This window comes from Vulpes vulpes, chromosome 7, assembly GCF_048418805.1.
Source record: "Vulpes vulpes isolate BD-2025 chromosome 7, VulVul3, whole genome shotgun sequence".
NCBI classification, from domain to species: Eukaryota; Metazoa; Chordata; class Mammalia; order Carnivora; family Canidae; genus Vulpes; species Vulpes vulpes.
The window spans coordinates 22947581-22962105 of record NC_132786.1 but is presented as its reverse complement, the minus strand read 5'-3'; the positions used below and the strand labels follow the sequence as shown (position 1 = coordinate 22962105).

General features: G+C 55.3%; 1 protein-coding gene across 1 annotated transcript in view; it reads left to right on the top strand.

Annotated features, from left to right (window-relative positions):
- Nucleotides 1-276: 276 nt before the first annotated feature.
- The window catches only part of CNPY1 (canopy FGF signaling regulator 1), a 59043-nt gene continuing 44794 nt past the window's right edge, over nt 277-14525 (top strand). The window contains exon 1 of the mRNA XM_025993897.2: nt 277-394. Within this exon, the coding sequence (XP_025849682.1) occupies nt 301-394 (94 nt within the window). The 5' untranslated portion in view covers nt 277-300. The remainder of the gene's footprint in view (nt 395-14525) is intronic.

The window sequence follows — 14525 nt, the reverse complement described above, 5'->3', positions numbered from 1 at the left end:
CCTGTGACCTGGACCAGCTGACCTGGACAGCAGGTCTGGGGGTGAGGGGACCTGGGGTGGGTGTGGGAACTGAGGACAGAACCACAGACCGGGATGGAGCTCGGGGACCTGGGATGGGGGTGGAGGTGGGGGGGGGCAGGGATGGGGCCAGCAGGGCAGTGAACAGCTGCCAGCACCTGGTGGCAGGTGCAGGTGTGGCACCTGCAGGGCGGGCACGGGTCTCCAGGCAACAAGGTGACACCTGCAACTCCTTGCGGGCACCCAGGAGCAGGCCAGCTCCGGAGAGGTTGGCCGTGAAGCATGGGGCTGGTGCTGCTGTCTGTGGCCCTGCTGGCCCTGCTGGTGTGGCCTGCGCAGGCCGTGGCTGCTCAGGATCCCGACGTGCTCTGTGGAGGTGAGTGTGGGGGCTGGCCAGCCCTCTCCTCTGCCCCCAGGCACCCAACCAAGAAGTTCCCTGGGGTGCTAACAAGGCCCAGGCCCCAGTCCTGCTTTGGAGCTGGCTGAGCCTCCCCTGCCTACTGTGGCTCTGTGGGCGGGGTGCAGCCACTTCACCTCTTGGCCTCCTTTTCAGGGTGGACTTGGGGGTGCAAGGTCAGTTATGGGGGTCAAGCCGGCACATGTACCCTGGAGCACTGGGGTGACTTCTCTTACGACCCACTTCAGCAAGTACCCTTGCAGGTTTTCTGGCCGTAACTTTGGCCTGTGGACTCTAGACTCCACAGGTGAATTTGGGTTTTCTTATCATCAGGAGGATAAAGGCAGAAGGGGCATTCTTTCTGTCACACGAGGTAATGGGCGTGAGAAGCCGGGGACTGAATACAGATGGCAGTGCTTTGACTGCCCTTCTGAGTGGGACGGGGCCCTAGAACCCGAGTGGCCTCCTGTGCTGGGACGGAAGCCTGGATGCTCCTGGCTGATGTTGGATTCACCCTCGAGTCTACCTCTGAGTGGACTTCTTCATGCTCTGCGGCCCGTGGTGTGGCCCTGGGGTCTCTGGTGGGAGGCAGGCCGCTCCTGCCTGTCCAAGCTCTACTCTGGCACTTAGAGGTCACTTCTCTGACCTATGTTGGCTTCCCTGGCCCGGCTCCAGGACTGGGGTGCACTGTGTGGCCAGGAGCTGGAGATGGGGAGATGGGGTGGGGCCGGGAGCCCCCAGCCGTGTGAGCCAGGGCTGGAGAGGTGCCCTGAGTGCTGCGAGCGTGGCGGGTGCTCTGTTCACAGGGCCCATCATCTCCCCTTTACCACATAGCCTCAGACCTGGTCCCCTCCTGCCCCACACATGATCAGGCAGCTCCGAAGTGGGGTGATGTGAGATGAAGCAAGAGACTCCCCTGACCCAAACCACATCATCCTTTGTCTGGACCCAATGCCTGACGCCATTTCTCTACTCAGATCGCCTCCAGAAAGTTCCTGCTCAAATGCAAATGTGTAACAGAGCCTGGGAGGGCAGGCAAGGATAGCCAGGGTGATCCAGGGCGGGGCCACGCTCCCAGAGGAGGAGGCACTGGATGAGTGAGCTCTGACAAAAAAAAAAACAAAAAAAACAAAAAACGGTGTTTGGACCCGTCTAGATGGGTGGTTTTCAAAATTCTTTGTAGCAAGAGACCCCTCTTTTCTGGTGCAATTGTCCACAGAAGCACATGGGGTGGAGCAGACCAAGCGGGGTCCTCCAGCCTGGTCTAGGCTCTCCAGCCTGAAGTGTGTGCTCTGAGGGAGGGTGAAGACCCTCAGGGGACCCGGAAGGCAGCCTTAGACCCTTTACTTATGTGTATTTTATCTTAAAACCATACATGGTATGTGAAGGTGCTTCAGAGCCTACGCGTAAAACTCTAGACAGACACGTATGGGGGGTGCTCACACTTCCTTACTTGTTGGTGTGCCTCGGACGTGCCGTGCAGGGCTGGGGCTCGCAGGGACGCGCAGGAGCAAAGGCTCTGAGAAGCAGTGTGGAGCCTGAGGAAGTCTGTCTCCAGGGCCTGGGCGTCGCTGAGGGAGCTGGAGAGAAACAGGCATGGCAGAGGGGCTGAGGGTGGCTCTCTGTGGTGTCACTGGCTCCTCCAGGCCAGCCCTGCTCCACTTGGGAAAACCCCCACCCCAAGTTCTGTCTCTCGTTCCACTCTCTCACCCTGTTTCGCTCTTGGAAAACCTATTTGTGGGTTTCCTTCTCTTTGAAGCAAATTCATTTCGGGAGACCAGGGAGGGGACGCCCCCTTCCGCCCCATAGAACCCCGCCTCCCTTTCACGAAGGGCCCTGAACGCTGACAGTTGATGCGACGTGGCTATTCTGTGCCCTGCAGCAATTCTCCTAGTTCTGTGCTGGAGAGAAGCAGAATACAGAAAACTTTCCCCGCGGGGCGAAGGAAGCAACCCTGCCTGCCCTCATTCTCGGAGTCATGTTAACAATAAAATGCACGCCATCAGCATTCTTGGCACTTTCCCCTCAATCCTGGTCCTTTGCTGCCAGTGACTGTTGGTGGAGCAGACGGCTGGGGACGTGGTTCTTCTCCTGGGGCCCCGGGGCCGGAGACCTTCCTTCTGAAGCCCTTCCATGGATGCAGGTTGCTCTGGGCCGGCTCTGCGGGGAGGCCAGGAGCAGTGAAAGCCGACGAAGGTAGACTTCTGTGTCCAGCATTTATATCATGCCCACGACGTTTGGCCCGTTTGCCTGCCTCGGACCTGTCACAGCCTATGAGCTGCAGGGCCGCCAACCTATCAATGGTCCCCCAGCACCTGCCACAGAGAAAACATGCAAACAGGTGGACACAACCATGTTCAAATAAAGCTTTATTTATTTTTTTTTAGATTTTATTTATTTGTGATAGAGAGAGAGAGAGAGAGAGAGAGAGAGAGAGAGAGCAGGGGAAGGAGCAGAGGGAGAGGGACAAGCAGATACTCCCCTTAGCGTGGAGCCCGACACAGGGCTCCATCCAACAATCCCATGACCCATGAGATCATGACCTGAGATGAAACCAAGAGTCTGATGCTTCGCCCCACCGGTGCCCCGGAATCAAGTTGTATTTATAAAATCAGGCAGCAGGCTGGATTTGACGGTGGGCTGCGGTTTGCAGAGCCCCACTCCCTGCAGCTTCCCGGGATCTGGAAGGACTGCACCCCTGCCACCCACAGTCACGTATCCTCCGCTCTCTGACCCTACTCCTGCGTTCCCGGGAGGGACTCAGCCAAACACTGGTGGGTGGGCTTATTACTCGCATCTGCCAAGGAAACTGAAGCAAACCCCCACTGTTTGGGCGAGGTCATTCCCTGGAGGCAGTGCCTGGGTTCCCATCCGGGCAGGCCTGCGGCTCTTCTCAGGCGCTGCGCTGGCTTGCATTGCTGCGCGACTCTGGCAGCCAGCAGACCTTTGCACCCCCGGGCACCACAGAGACAGGAACTGCAAGTCTTTGTGGGGAGAAGCTGTAGATGGAACGAGGTGACACGCGGGCAAGCATCAGGTGAACGGGCCGATGGAAGAAGCAGGAACCCGTGCCGTCTACACGGCCATGGCGTCTATACTGCCAGACTCGGGGGACCATCGGCCTCACCCTGGGGCTGCCAGAGCCCGGCCCTCCTGACCGCTGCCTGCTCCGTGTCTCTGACGTCACGCCCTCCTGGTTTTCGGGTGCACACCCCGGCCTCTCCTCCCGCGCTGCTCGGGGGCTCCCCCGCTGCCCTGGTCTCCAGGTTGGGGCTCGGGTGTCGCCCACTGCCCGGCGTGGTGGCTCTGCACGGTCTCGGTGAGATGACCCCGCGCAGAGAGCCCGGACCTCTGCAGGTGGAAGCCAGCGTGCACACGTGACGCCTGGTCTCCCAGGAGCCCCCTGGCACAGGCGAAGCCCGTAGGTCTTAGCTGTGAGACCGGCGGCCGCGGTTTTATTGCGATATGACCGCGTTGGCCAGGAGCGTGTTTTCCACATATTTGATGCTTACTATCAGGCCGTGGTGCTCCGGGCCCCGAATGTCAGGCCACCGTCATGAGCTCAGGGAGCCTGACCCAGGACGTCGGTCACCCTCCATGTCATCAGGCTGCCAGCCTGGCCGCTGAGGGTAAAAGGCAGATGGCAGTTGGCTGGCCCCGGGGGGTGGGGCGACGTGGCAGGGGTAGCAGCGGAAGCCACCGCGCCTGTGCCAGCGGCCCCTGCTAGGAGGGCCTCCGTGCGCTCCTGAGGTGGTCTTCCTGCAGCAGGGGTGAGCCCCTCCTTAGACGGTGCCCACTGTCTCAGGAGGAGGATCCTGAGCTCCCCGACCCAGGAAGCCCCTTCCTCCCCTGCCAGGTGCAGGCACGATGGCAGTGCCATCCTGCACAACCGTGTCTGTAGAGGAGGGGCAAGGGCCCACGCTGCTCCTCCCCAGAAGCAGGACGTCCTTTCTCTGTGCGGGGAATCCACACACTGTCGTGACGTCGGTGATCCAGGCAAGGGCCTCGGCGCCGGTCACCACGCCCCTCCCCACACGGCCCTTCCCTGAGTCCCAGCTATGGCACCGATGCCCACCTGGAGCCCCACGCTCACATGTCCACGGCGGGCGGGTGCCGGGACTCTGCTCCCCACCTGGGTCACCTGCTCCCCAGGCTCACCGGGTGGCTCACCTGCCACCCAGGGCAGGAGCGAAGAACCAAGAGGCGCCTGCGACTCTTTGCCCCACTCTTCTCCCAGGATTCGCCCCATTGCCCATTGCAAGGATGTATGAGGCCACCCACTTCTCATTCCAGGGAAGCCATCATCATCTCTCACTTTCTTGGACCCCAATCAGCTTCCACATCCCTCCCAGCCCCTCCAACCCATTCTCTACACGAAGCCAAGTGACTTTATTTTATTTTAGTCCATTCTTGAAGTCTTCAGCAGTCACTGCTCCTTCAGAATAAAATCCCTCTCCTTACTGTGGCCTGTGACCCCCTCGTCACCTGGCTCTTTGCTGTTTTGACCTCCCTTCCCAAACCTCTGCCCTGGGGCCCTGCCAAGAGGCTTTGCTCTGGTGTTCTAGAATGTTCTCCTTAGGCTGTCTCATTCTCCTCCTTGGGCCCTTTGCTCAAATGTCAGCTCCTCAGACAGGCATCCGAGGCTGAGTCTAAGGCTGATCGGTCACTCCTCCAACTGCCCTGTTGGGACAGAGCCCCCTCCTCCAGCCAAGCCTTCCAGGGCGCGCGAGCATCCTGCTGAAGGCCGCAGCTCCCAGCTTCCAGGGCCATCGGCTGCCTGTGTGCTTTGTGAGTGGACTGCGCTTCAGGGCGGCTTGCCTTCCTTCCCACGCCTCTCCCCGCTGCCCAGGGGGAGCCTCCTGGAACCTGAGATGGGCACCACCCACCTGCCCTGGGCCTCTCACCTCTGAATTCTGACCCCCCCAACATGCTGCAGCATCTCTGAGTCATTCCATTGGGGGGTCTCTAGTTAGCACTGCTTGGCAGTACCTTACGAAGCAGAAATCTGCCATCCATAAAGTTCTCCTACCTCCTAATCTCAAAACCCAGTCCCTTCGGAGCAGCTGCGGCAGTGTGCAGCTGTCATTCTTGATTGATTGACTGATTGATTGTAGAGAGAGTGTGCACGTGCACAAGGGGTGGGGGAAGTGCAGAGGGAGAGGGAGAGAGAGAGCATATCAAGCAGGCCCCATGGATCCTGGAACCTATCACAGGGCTCGATCTCACTACCCTGACATCAGAATCTGAACTGGAACCAGGAGTCGGACACTTAACCCACTGAGCCCCCCCGGCGCCCACACTGTCATTGTCACCTCCTCTTTCACTAGCTAATTGTCACCTTGCACTGGACCCAGAGCTCCCTATAAGCATGAACTTGGTCCTGCCTGCTGCAGGGCTGGCGGATCCTTTAATAAGATAGATCCCGTGGCGGGCGCTCGCCAAGTACCATTGAATGGGCACACGGGGAGGTGACCGGGGGCCTGTGAAGGAGATGGGGTGCACCCGGAGATCTGCAGGAGCCATGGCTCTTCCTGGATGCATCTCAAGTGTGCTTTCAGCTTTTGTCTTTGAGTTTCTCCTTGAACATGTACAGACCAGCTTAGGGAGAATTTCCATCTTCACTATGGTAAGCCTCCCTCACCAACAACAGGCTCCTTTATTCAGCTCTTACAGTTTCCTGGTAGAGCTAAGGGTTTTCCTGACACAGGCCCCACACACTTGTTTTCTTTTTTCCTTTTTTTTTTTTTTAAGATTTTATTTATTTAAAAAAAGATTTTATTTATTTATTTGAGAGAGAGAGTGAGAAAGAGAGCACTAGGAGGGGAAGGAGCAGAGGGAGAAGCAGGCTCCCCATTGAGCAGGGCCTGACATGGGACTGGATCCCAGGACCCCAAGGTCATGACCTGAACCCAAGGCAGATGCTCAACCCACTGAACCATCCAGGCGCCCCTGTTTTCCTTTTAAATAGACCTTTTTTTCTTTTAAAGTAGGCTGCAAGGCAGGGCCTGAACTCATGACCCCAAGATCAAGACCTGAGCCGGGGTCAAACGTCCAACGCTCAACCCACTGGGCCAGCTGGGTGCTGCTAACTAGATCATTTTTTTAGGGCAGTTTTAGGTCCACAGCAAAATTTGGGTGCGGAGAGCTCCCATAACCCCTCGCCCCCACTGCCTCCCTCACTATCAATGCCCTCGTCAGAGTGGACATTCACCTGCTCTGCCCATCATCGCCCAGAGTCCACGGTGGGCCTCAGAGCTCGTGCGTGGTGTGGACAGGTGTACGATGTCATGGATCTACCATCAGAGACTCGTATGGACTGATTTCACGGCCCTAAAATGCTTGTTTTTCAGTTTCTTTCGAGCTGTTGTGTCTTTCTTGTTATTGCCAGGGTTCATGAGTTCTCTTCCTTCATGCCTCCTAATTAGCTAATATTTGTACTTAGGAAATTTGGTATCTTTATATATAAATTTGTAATCAGACACTCTACTGAATTCTCTCTGTCCCTAGTTCTCTTTCAGGGGATCCATTTGCATTTTCCAGGTGCCATCTAGCAAGTAAGTCAATTTGCTTATGTCTTGCCAGTGGTTCAACCTTTCTAGCTCATTCTGCTTCTCCAAATGGACCTTTTCCCACTTGGACTGGGCCCCCGGAGCGTCATACCCTCATCTACCCGTTTCCAGAGGCCCAGAGCTCCTGGGGTCCCCGCACTCACCTACAGATGTCCACCCTGCCAGGCTCTGACCCCAGGGTCTCCGCTGCTCTGCCTGCAAAAGACCCCATGGTGATCTGGTTCACACCCCAGGTTCTGCCCACAGAGTGTGTGCACTCGGGGAGGTGTGCCCAAGCGTACATGTGATGGGTGTGTATGGTCTTCACTCTCCCAGGTGCCCTGGCATCCTACATACCTTGCGCTGTCATCCTAGAGCAGCGCCCTCTCTCTTACTAGCGGAAGCCCTCTGAGAAAGCGGGAAACATCAGCTGGACCCAGGCTGGGCATTCCTGACACCCACATCCTGCTCAGTGGCTGTGTTAGCTGCGGTCGGGGCACCCATCCTGGGGAGCAGAGCCCCACAAATGGCTACCGCTTGTCCTCAGGGCTCACACCAGGCTCCCGTCACAGAGTTTAGTTTTGCCTCTACCTTCCCTGACTCTCTTTGGTCTGTTTGACTCATTTGGAGAAGAGACAAAGATGGAGTTGGTGGTGGGGATCCTACTGGGTGTGAACACTGCAGACATAATCAGAGCACTGCCCTGGCCCTACCACGCAAGAAATCTGTGCAAACGCATTTCTTAATGAAGCACCTGCGTCGCTGTCCTGCTGTTCTCAGGACGTCTGTGACACGGAGACGGTCACAGTCACCTCTTTCCCTCTCCTCGAGGGCTGCAGAAGGCGGACGGAGCAGATCCTTATCTCCTCCCGCCTTCCCCGCCCCCAGCCCGACTGCCTCGCAGAGGGCACTGGCGTCTCCACCGTTGTGAGCAGACCTTCACGCGAGTGTGTCAGCTGTCAGCGTGACGGCCCACACAGGCTATTGATTTAATGACAACTATCACTGCTAGGAATTGATCTAATGTTTTCATTACACTAAAAATGCTTTAACAAGTTCATCCAGGACCGGGCGATGGTAAAGATCTCGTCCGTCCCGTGTCCCTGGGGAAGGGTGACTCATGGGTGTCCTTCTGGGGGTGAGAGCTGCCCCGTGCGTGGTGACTTCGCGCCGTGGAGCCGCCTTCTCCAAAAGGACGGGAGCCCTCACGCCCTCCGACAAGCCTTCCTGCTGAGAGACGCTCAGGGCGGCAGCTGCACCAGGAGCTCGCTGGCCTCCCCTCGGCCCTGTCCTGGGGCCTTGCCTCTCTCGCCTCCCCCGGCACCTGGTGGCCCCGTCATTGCCCATGGCCTGGTCAGCACACGGGGGCTCCAGATTTTCCCCTTGGTTTTCCCGTTTGAGTCCTGACTGCTTCCCACCAGCAGACTCTGCCTCAGGGCCCCACCCAGGACTATGGGTGATAGGAGCCTGGGCGGCCCAGTCGGGGTCGAGCCTCTGACTCTTCATTTCATCCAAGGTCATGGTCTTATGGTTGTGAGATTGAGCCCTACATCAGGCTCCATGCCCAGCAGTGAGTCAGCTTCAGATGCTCCTCCCTCTGCCCTTCCCTCCTGCTAGCTCTCTCACTCTCTCTGTCTCTCTAAAATCAATCAATCAATCAATCAATCTTAAAATAGAAGAACTGTGGGTGAGAGCACTTGCTCGCAGGGAGGTCACTGTATTTGATGTGACATAGCAGGAGGCTGGCACCCTGGCTTGGCAGGAATCCATGTCTCCCACTGGCCTGCCCGGCACCTGGCTTGGGGGCTCCCCACTAGCCCTCCGGTCTGACCACTGTGGGCGTCCCAGAGCCGTGGCTCCCACCTCACCTGGCCCCAGTACCCAGGTCCCCAGCCTGGCCAGGTGCAGGGGTCTGGCTTTCCACTTTGACCCCTGCTCTGAGCCGGCAGTCAGTTGTGGGTCGCTGGGTCCCCACGATAGAATTGGCTGTGTCATTTGCGAGACCCAGTGTGAAACTGGGAGGCAGGGCCTGTTCACAGATCAGTAAACTTTCCCAGACAGTGACACAGTGCCCCTGAGATCCCATCCGCCCACCAGCCTGTGTCTTAGGAACTGGGGTCATAACCACTTCAGGGTGCGGGTCACCTGCCCAGAAGCCCCAATAGCAGGTGACTTCTTGGCCTTTCCTTGTGCTTTCTATGCGGGGGTCCCTGGTTCTGGGCCTGTGGGGTCTGCCTCCTGGGGGTCCCTTCAACGGGGCAGGCCTGTGATCAGACCACCAGTCCACTTGCCAGCTCCATATCACAGGGAGCCCTGATGCAGGCAATTTGTTCCTTTGTGCTTTTTTTCTTTTCCCCTCAGAATGTGGTTCTCATCTTTTTCACATGATGGGCGAAATCCCTGTGTCTCAGGGGTGGGTGACAAGTGACCCCTGAGCCCATGTGTGTGCCACATGGCAGCCCCCAGGGTTGCAGGTACTTGGAGCACGTTGGGTCCTGACCAGAATGCAGGCCTGGACCCCAGAGCGGCACCTGCATGGTGCTCACTGTCCGTGAGCTAAGATGAATCCTTTGGCCCCACCCAGAGCCGGGGCATCAGGGAGCACCCCCTCCCACGGGCTGGGGAATGAGGGGCAGTCACCATGTCTCTGGAGAGGGGCCACGTCTAAGTGCAGTTCCCAGATGCCCGCTGAGGCAGTGGCATTGCTGTGGATGCCAACACAGACCTACTCAGTTTATTTGAAAGAAATGAAAACATCTGTGGATCTTTCTAGACGCCTGTCTCCCCCATGCTGTGCTATAGGCTACTGGACCTGAAAAACAGACAAATAACAACAACAACAACAACAACAACAAAAATCTAACACCTTGCATCCACCCCCAGCCTCTGGGTCCTCAATTCTTAATTAATTTGAATGTACATTTCAAAGGAGTTTCTTTCCAAATGTGACTGATGACTGATGAGATGTCCAAGCTTGCAGGGCACAGATGAGACAGTGTGATGGTCTGTGCATAAACCAATTCGCTTTTATAACCTAATTTCCCTTCCTCATCCCCCATTCACACATCTTTCTTAACACTGTGCCAGTCAGCTATTGCTGTGTAACAAAACATTCCACAAAGCCTCAACAGTGTTCTTCTCACAAGCCTGCCAATTGGCAGGGGGTCTGTGGACAGCTCAAAGGGGTATAGTGGGTCCTTGTATGTGCCGGATGGGACTCCTCCTCCTTTGGCCCATGAACGGCTTGGGATCCGTTCTTTTCTAGCAACACTGTTGGTGCCCCAGGGCAAGCGGAGATAAATGATGGCTTGGAGGCACAGGCTCAGAGCTGACCATTGGCACTCCCACCACAGTCCATTGGCACGTCAGGTATCTGAGCCCAGAGGCCAGGTGCGGGCCAGCAAGCATTGCACACAGCATGGGCAGGGGGCTAAAGACATGCCCCGTAACTTACCTTCTTTTCTTTAAATATCCTTTGCAGTTGTCAGGAGAATCCCTTCCCTGACTCTACCCTTCAGCCTTACCTTTGTCTGGAGGGTAAAGACAGGCTTCCCCAGCGAGGACTGCATTCTCCCTGCTGTTCGCGCCTCAGGCCGCCCTCCACTGCTGCCCCTGTGCCCTCCCTCTCTAGGGAAGATGAGAGGCTGCTTTGTGTTTACTTTGCACCCCCGAGTTAAGGTGAGGGCAGGTTTTGTGTCCTGAGAATCCTGCTCACAGATGCTCAAAGAGCAATGTTGGTGGCAGTGGCGGTGGCAATGATCTGTGGGTCTTTCTCTGACTCCTTGGTGCTTGATTTAAAAACGTGAACCAGGGACACCTGGGTGGCTCAGCGGTTGAGTGTCTGCCTTCAGCTCAGGCCGTGATCTCTGAATCCAGAATAGAGTCCCACACCAGGCTCCCTGCTGGGAGCTGCTTCTCCCTCTGCTTGTCTCTGCCTCTCTCTGTATGTGTCTCTCATGAATAAATAAATAAAACATTTAAAAATAAATAAATAAACTTAAAAAAATAAAAATAAAAACGCGAACCTGCTTTTACATAGGTCTGTGTGATACACATGAGACACGTGATGGCTGCTTTTGACATCGTTTTTCCTGCTCTGATTTGCATCTATGCTTAGAACCATCCGACAGCATTTTACAAGTGGAGACTGTGAGAGTTATTCACCCTGGTTAAAAAAAACAAAGCTGCGTATGATTATTGTCTTTGTTTCGTTTGCAGAAATGGTGGTGGGCTGTTTCATGAGGTTCTCCATCTGGGCGGAGGGTCTCATGGGCAGCTGGTGTGGCAAAGTGGTTGGCCAGGGGTTCAGCTTTGCCCACCTATATCCTGCTTCCTTCCCACTTTCCTGACTTACCCCACTGGACCAGATTTTTTTTTTAAGATTTTATTTATTTATTCATGAGAGACACAGAGAGAGAGGCAGAGACACAGGCAGAGGGAAAAGTAGGCTCCTCGCAGGGAGCCCAATGTGGGACTCGATCCTAGGACCCCAGGATCATGACCTGAGCCAAAGGCGGATGCTCAACCACTGAGCCACCCAGGTGTTGATGCCCTTGATGATGGGCGAGCTGACAAAATGCTTCCTGGCTTTCCCTGGGAGACAGAGGGGCTTCCCCATCAGGCCTGAGAGCCGTGGCCTTACTGGAACCGACATGGGAACATTTGGACACTTTATGGGGGAACTGCTTTCTTCCTAGAAAAAACAGGTGTCTTTCAAAAGAGGCGTGTAAGTAAGGCTCCTCTTGGCAGGACCGGAGTGACCCCTGGTTATGGGAAGGCTGTTGACCCAGGTAGTTGGGCTCACTGTGCAGGAGATGACGTCAGCCCACGTTACTTTGTAGTCGACTTAGTAGAACTCACACTACGTCCTGCATCTCAGCATCTTCCTAGGACCATGCCTTTTCAATGAAGATGATGGACCCTGCGAGGGTCTTTCCAGAGCCCTCACAAGATGATGGGGTTGTGAGGATGTAAGCGTGCTCTCACTGTCATCCTCCGAGGCAGCCCACATGCCAGCACTCGCCCATCATCAAGGGCATCAACACCTGGTGTTTGGGAGAAGTGAGGGTGAATTCTGGAGATGCACCTGCTCTTGAATCTTGGCTCTACAGCCTTGCGTGACCAGAAGCACGACACTTACCAGCTCTAAGACTCAGTTTCCCCATCTAGGATGACAACAGTACCAACTGTAGAGTCTCCTGTAGGCTTCGGTGGGATGGTGTGGGGGGTGGGGGTGACCAGCACAGTGTGGAGGCAGGAAGTACTCCACAGATGAAACCCACTGTCCCCTTGCAGGGAAGGCTCTAGCTCCCCTATGGACAGGTCCAGAGTGATCCATAGTCACGTCGTGCGTGGTTTCAATGAACAGGGACCCAGAACATGGGAGCCCCACTCAAATAGCCATGCCATGTTCTCGGCTTGTGAAAACAGCTAAGTGACCGATTTCTCAGACTTTTCTTAACATTGTCAGGTCCTACAGAAGACAAGTTTAGTACTCGAGAAATGAACAATAAGGAATTTCTAAGAACAATCAAGGGGAATCACCTGAATCAAAGAAAGCGATTTCTAGTGGGTGTTCTGGTTGGTTGGGTTTCTGGTTTCCAAAGGCTGACCAGATACCCGCGTTTTGCTAGCTCCCGCAATCTCTCAGCTGCAGGTTCACCCACGTGCCTCCCAGAGTACACAGTTTTTGCCGATCTTAATCATCTCGTCCCTGGGCAACTAAACGCCATCCTCCTGAACATCAAGGGTGACTTGGTAAAACTGGAGGTCAATAGAATTATAGCAACACTAGAACACTCCCTGGAAAACACGCGCCACCAATAACACACCCTAATATCGCTTTTTTCTCAATGTGGTATAGATGGAAAGGACCTGTGGTTTGGGCTCTGAGTAAAATATGATGTGATTTTTCTCTTCCGCTGTTCACAGCTCCGCTTTGCCTCATTTCCAGAGCATCTTAAAGTTGTTAAAATGAGTTCTCCTTCTCACAGTGACTCTGATTTTTAGGCCTGGAAAATATAATTTGGGTTAAAACTCGATGGGGAGTCGCTCACACGGATGGGTTGCCGTGGTGATGTGTTGGAGAGGGGAGATGAATGGCCAGCGGTATTTGCAAGAGCCTCGGGTCGGGCTTTGTCTATGCACCAGCTGGTGGGCCTCTTCTTTCCAGCACCCCTCCCCACCTGCTGCCTCCCTGAATCACTGCCCAGGACTGAGACGATCATGGAGTAGAGCATTTCCTGGGGTCTCCGGGTGGGGCATGTCCTTGCTAACAGATCCCAGATTTTGTTCAGCTAGAGAGAGGCCAAGTGCTTCCTAGGACAGGTTGCGCTCTTCCTAGCCACAGAAGAGGCATTTCAACTGGGTTTAAGCTAAACATAGTCATCTCATTTCCATGTCCGTGGCTGGGTTGGGCCAGGCTTTAGGCCAGGTCTGGCCAGTGAATGTGGGAGCAATGCTGGGGACATCTAGGAACACTTTCCTTACAAACACAAGTGGACAGGTGAGGACACTCGTTGGTGACCCTAGACATAGGGGTCCAAGGACTGGAAGCTGGGAGCTGCAGATGACATTGCCCAACTGTGCAGGGGAAGCTGAGAGCATTGCAAAGAGGTAGAACCAGGGTTGGGACATCTTTGAGGGGCAGAGTTAACCTATGCCAAAGCTGCCAACCTGTGGCCATCCTGACTCTTGGAAATAAGCTTTTCATCTTATTGCCGAGTTCCGTGCCCCCCAATTTGCATGCTGTGGTCCTCATCCCCTCATACTGCAGAATGGAACCGTTGGAGATAAGGTCTTCAGAGAGCTAATTAAGTTGAAATGAGGTCTTTGGGGACCATAACCTTAATGAGGACTAGGAGTATAATTAACAACCGATGATTTATAATCAATAACTTACCACCCAGTATGACTGGCTTTCCAAGAAGAGAGATCAGACGCAGACACAGGTGTGTGAGTAGAGGGAGGACCATGTGAAGACCCAGGAAAGACAAAAATGGACGGCCTCGCAGGAACCAGCCCTGCTGACACCCTGACCTGGGACTCCGGGCCTCCAGGACCCTGAGGAGGTTGTATAAGTTTGTCGTGCAGGCCCCCACTTGTGAACGGAGTCACGGGTGCCCCGGGACACCAGTGCAGGCTTACGAAGCAAGCCAGCAACATTCACCCTAACTCCAAGTGGCTTCAACAATGAGGACCACATTGGCTGAGCGCGTGCGAGGAGTTAGGGTGGTAAAGCAGCCTGTTCGGTGTCCATGTGCCATGAGCCACCAGGCCCTTCCACCTTCCCGCTTGCTCAGCTTGTGGGTGGCCCCACTGACGGCCGCCACAGTCCCAGCCCCTCCCAGGCAGAGGCAGGAAGGAGTTTCCTACACGTCTCTGTTTTGTAAAAGAGAGGAAAGCCTTCTTGTGTCTCTCTGGCCAGAACTTTAACACCTGTGCTTCCCAAACTCATAGTTGGCAACATGCGTGGAATTTACTGTGGTTTGTTTGAATGAGGAAGGAGCCAGTTTGGGGCCACAAATGGCTGCTGGTAACCACACACAAGTGGTACTTTACTA